Source organism: Apaloderma vittatum, unplaced genomic scaffold (assembly GCF_000703405.1).
Source record: "Apaloderma vittatum isolate BGI_N311 unplaced genomic scaffold, ASM70340v1 scaffold8701, whole genome shotgun sequence".
Lineage (NCBI taxonomy): Eukaryota > Metazoa > Chordata > Aves > Trogoniformes > Trogonidae > Apaloderma > Apaloderma vittatum.
The window spans coordinates 8575-12422 of record NW_009700746.1 but is presented as its reverse complement, the minus strand read 5'-3'; the positions used below and the strand labels follow the sequence as shown (position 1 = coordinate 12422).

Genomic DNA, 3848 nt, shown 5'->3' with positions numbered 1-3848 from the left:
TGCCATGCTTGGGAAGGGACCATGCAGGGACAGCCTGCACAGCAAACACCTGGCCCTGAAGAGATGAGTACCCATATTGCTCCCAACACACTCTCCACGCACACAGAGGGCAGCCCAAAACATCCTCTACCTTCTGGTGCTCCTCGATGGCTCTGAAGCTGGGGGATTTCATGTGGTGACCCCAGCAACCCAGCCAGTCGTTGCTTCCTACAGGAAAAATGAAAAAGTCCATAACTGAGTAACGTGCCACCTACAACGCTCTCCCAGCCCACAAGCACACCATCTCCTGGGGCTAACAGGAGTGTGCCAGGGATGCTGCACAGCACTAGCACAAAGCACTCGTGCTGGCTACTGTGAAGCTGTCAAACCAAAGGCTGTAAGTGAGATCCTGTTAACCAGGTGGCTTATATCCTTGCAAACATGACTGTTGCAGGGATCTGGGCAGACACGGGGTCAAAGAAATGGCTTTAGTTCCCCAACACCCCGACTTCTCTGCTTTAAAGCACGTGAATGAAGCAGTGTGCAAATCAGAGCTGCACTGCAAAGGAACACATAGGATTGCAAGAATTCCTCGATCTTGCTCTGCCTCGTGTGTCTCACTATAGCCCCAAAATGGTCTGGCACAGATGTCTCCTGATAAGTGCAGGGAAATGACTCTTCAGGGTACAGGGCACAGCTGCAAACGCTCAGTGCTTCTCCTACACGTCTCTTCAGCGAGAAGATCCCAAACTGAAACCCCTCTGGCTCTGGTCAGAGAGCACGGCTTCCTCCTCAGCACATGGGGACATGGGACAGCGTTGCTGGGAGTGGCACCACATCACTGCCATCCTCCTTGGAGTGGCAGCACCATCTAGAGGCACAGCTCAAACAAGCTGGAGCACAGCTCTGCTGCCTCACATGCTGCCTCAGCTCCTGACAACCCAGGATTAAGTCCTTGTGGTCCACGCCAGGGACAAGCCAAGAGGCTGATGAGGCCCTGCCAAGGGCCCACAGAACTCGGATACCGTGGGTCAGACAGGCAGAAACAGGAATGCAGCATCCTGCAGTGCCAAGCCCGTTATCACTCCGGCTCTGCTCTTTGCAGGCCCATGGGTTGGAGACAAGGGAGGACACAAGGTGTGGGACACTGTCAGCCTCCCACAACTTACTTTTGCTGACTCTGAAGTGGGACCTGCCAACGGTTTGCTTCACTATGTTCGGCGTGACTGCGCACATTTTCCATCGCAGCAGCTTCCTCTGCTCCCAAGGCAGCTTTTCCACTAGAAAGGTAAAAAAATAAGGACAGAAGGAAAAGAAATTTTTCTATACCCGCACCCAGGGAAATTCTTATCATTTGCTGCACAGGCACCATGATTGCAGAGGAGGGCAGGTAAGCCCCCTTCACAGAACTAGCAGAGAGCAGATAACTCCACAGCTCGGGGAGATCCAGGACGCTAGAAGATGTAGGGGCAGCCTGACTCGCCCCTTGCTGCGGGAGCAGCTAGCATTTTTTACTTCAGCCCTTTGGATCCCACAGAGGTGCTGGGTCTCATCAGGGGAAAGGCGAAGGGCCGTGCACTGGCACCCGTTGCTTGCTAATAACAGGCTGGTCGCTCTCATCCTGCACGGCAGCAGGTCCCAGCTCACCTCTCTCATCCTGAGTACTGAAGTAGATGGTTGGAGGCACGTTGGGGAATAAACTGCAGACAAGAGCTGGTTTGAGCACTTTCTCCTGAGCCTCAGTGGGCTGGGCCAGGCACTTGATGCGGTTCCTAGGAGAGAGGCAGCAGCAGGCGGTTAGCTAAAGGTGTAAAGTAGCACAGGGGGAAAGGGGTAAGCCAGAAGGAGCCTTGTTCCTGGAATTTGCACTGTTGCAGCGTGGTGCAAGAAATGGGCACTAGGACAGTAATCCAACCTGCACCAACAGGAACACCACCAGCACGGATGTGCTTGCAACAAATGCATACGCCAAGTGTTGTAACTCCTGCTGGCTTTGTGTTTTGCCAGGACAAAGGGTGGAGTTTGTTACATTTGCTGGTTACTCTTATAACCTAGTCCACAGGAACCAAAGGCAGAGGTTGTAATGCGTGTATGATTCGCCTGTTGTAACCCTCTTGCTTTTAGTGTGCTGCAGGGAAGAGGGTTGGAGTTTTACCAACCAACCATAGGCACATCTTCTTACCACATCTTCATCCCTAATACCTGGGAGGAAGGGTAAAACTTATACCTGTTAAGGTGATGATGCTAAAAGCAGAGATTGTAATGAACACATGTTCAAATATATAGAACTGCAGTCAGCGGAAGAAGTCACACCAGAGCAATCCACTATGGAACAAAGAACAGCAGAAGAAAGGCAAACACAAGACATTGCCCTCAATCTCCCAGGGCACACCTCACCTCACTGAAGAGGCTGAGTGTAGCCTGCAGCAATGGGGCTGAAAACCAGGACAGGGGAAGAAGTGTTTTCATTAAGACCTTATATACGTATTTCTTTATTTTTATTTACAAAACCAGGATCAGTAATTAGCAGTTTGGTAACTAGCAGTAAATTGTATTGATTAACATTCCCTGGAACAAAACTGGTTTTGCCCACAACAGACTGAAGGCAGGAGACAGCTGCAAAGGCTTCAAGGCCAGCCCAGCATGCGGCCTGCGCAGGGAAGTGGCCAGCACCCCTCCCTCCCCGCCACAGGAGGTATTTGGCCCAAGCGCTGCTTCCCCCCATCTGCCCCCAAAGGCCAACCAGCCACATCCTGCCATAAACAGCTGCTGGTCCAATTTATGTCACACCTCTGCCGGACTTTCACACCCAGAGCCTTGCGGCGCTCCGAAGTTCAACACTTGCTTGCAGGAAGCCTTCCTTACCTCCCAGGAGATTTATGGAATGATGGAAAGCAGCAAGTCGTTGGGATGACAGCAAAGCCTGAGGCGGCCCCAGTGCAAGGGGCAGCACAGCTGCAAGGGGCAGCTTCCATGGCTGGATGGACAAGAACATCTCCCACAGAGGTCTGCCAGGGGTCATGGAGGCAGGGCTCAGATGACCACAGGCTGATCAATGCTCCCTAGAGAGATCTCCTTCCAAAAGCTAATGAAAAACCCAGGCTCTGAGACCTGTTTCTAGGACGCAACGCAAAGATACGAGACCCCACAGAACTTTTGCATTCTCTGGCCCAGGATGTCTCCACTCTCCTTCATCTGAAAGGCAACTAGACTGCAAGAGCACCATTTAATCCAGTAAACCTAACACACCAACTGGCAGTGGCAGTGAAATTAAGACCCCTGTTTTGCAGATACACCCTCAGCACTTTGCAGGTTGTCTCTAGCCAGAGAGGTAGCTTTGGTCTGCAGGGTAGCAAGGAAGCTCATTTTGGTTGGGACGCTCCATTACTCCAATTGCCCACATGCTACACCTCTCCTCTGTCACCAGGGAGGGCAAAGACGGACAAGTTTGGACAAAGATGGACAAGTTCGGACAAAGATGGACAAGTTCAATGCACTATTTACAGGTACTAACCCGGATCCAAGAGCCACAGAGCCACTGGATGACATGCCAGTGACAGAGGAAGCATCGGAGTCACCTGCAGGAGGGAACAGACACACAGTTAGGAAGGGAAGAGAGAAAACAAATGCTCCAGGGGACAGAATCTTTCCTGCTGCCCCGAATCCTTGGATCCTGGATTTTGCTCACTAACTGGCTACATAAAAGGCAGGGCAGGGGTTTAAGCTGATTACCCTACACAGAGAGAAGATTAGTAAGTTTTGGAGCAGATCAGTAGTGACACCTAGCCTGCTCCCCAGAGGAACCCATGCAGTTCCTCCTTGCTGCTACACCACTTCTGGGTTCAGCACAATCTTTAGGTCATCCTGAA

At 51.7% G+C, this 3848-nt stretch overlaps 1 protein-coding gene across 1 annotated transcript in view; it reads right to left on the bottom strand.

Annotated features, from left to right (window-relative positions):
- TTLL4 (tubulin tyrosine ligase-like family, member 4) overlaps nucleotides 1-3848 on the bottom strand; it is an 18988-nt gene that overhangs the window by 13036 nt on the left and 2104 nt on the right. Inside the window, 4 exon segments of the mRNA XM_009878851.1 lie at nucleotides 131-207; nucleotides 1149-1259; nucleotides 1627-1751; nucleotides 3494-3557. Coding sequence (XP_009877153.1) covers nucleotides 131-207; nucleotides 1149-1259; nucleotides 1627-1751; nucleotides 3494-3557 — 377 coding nt within the window.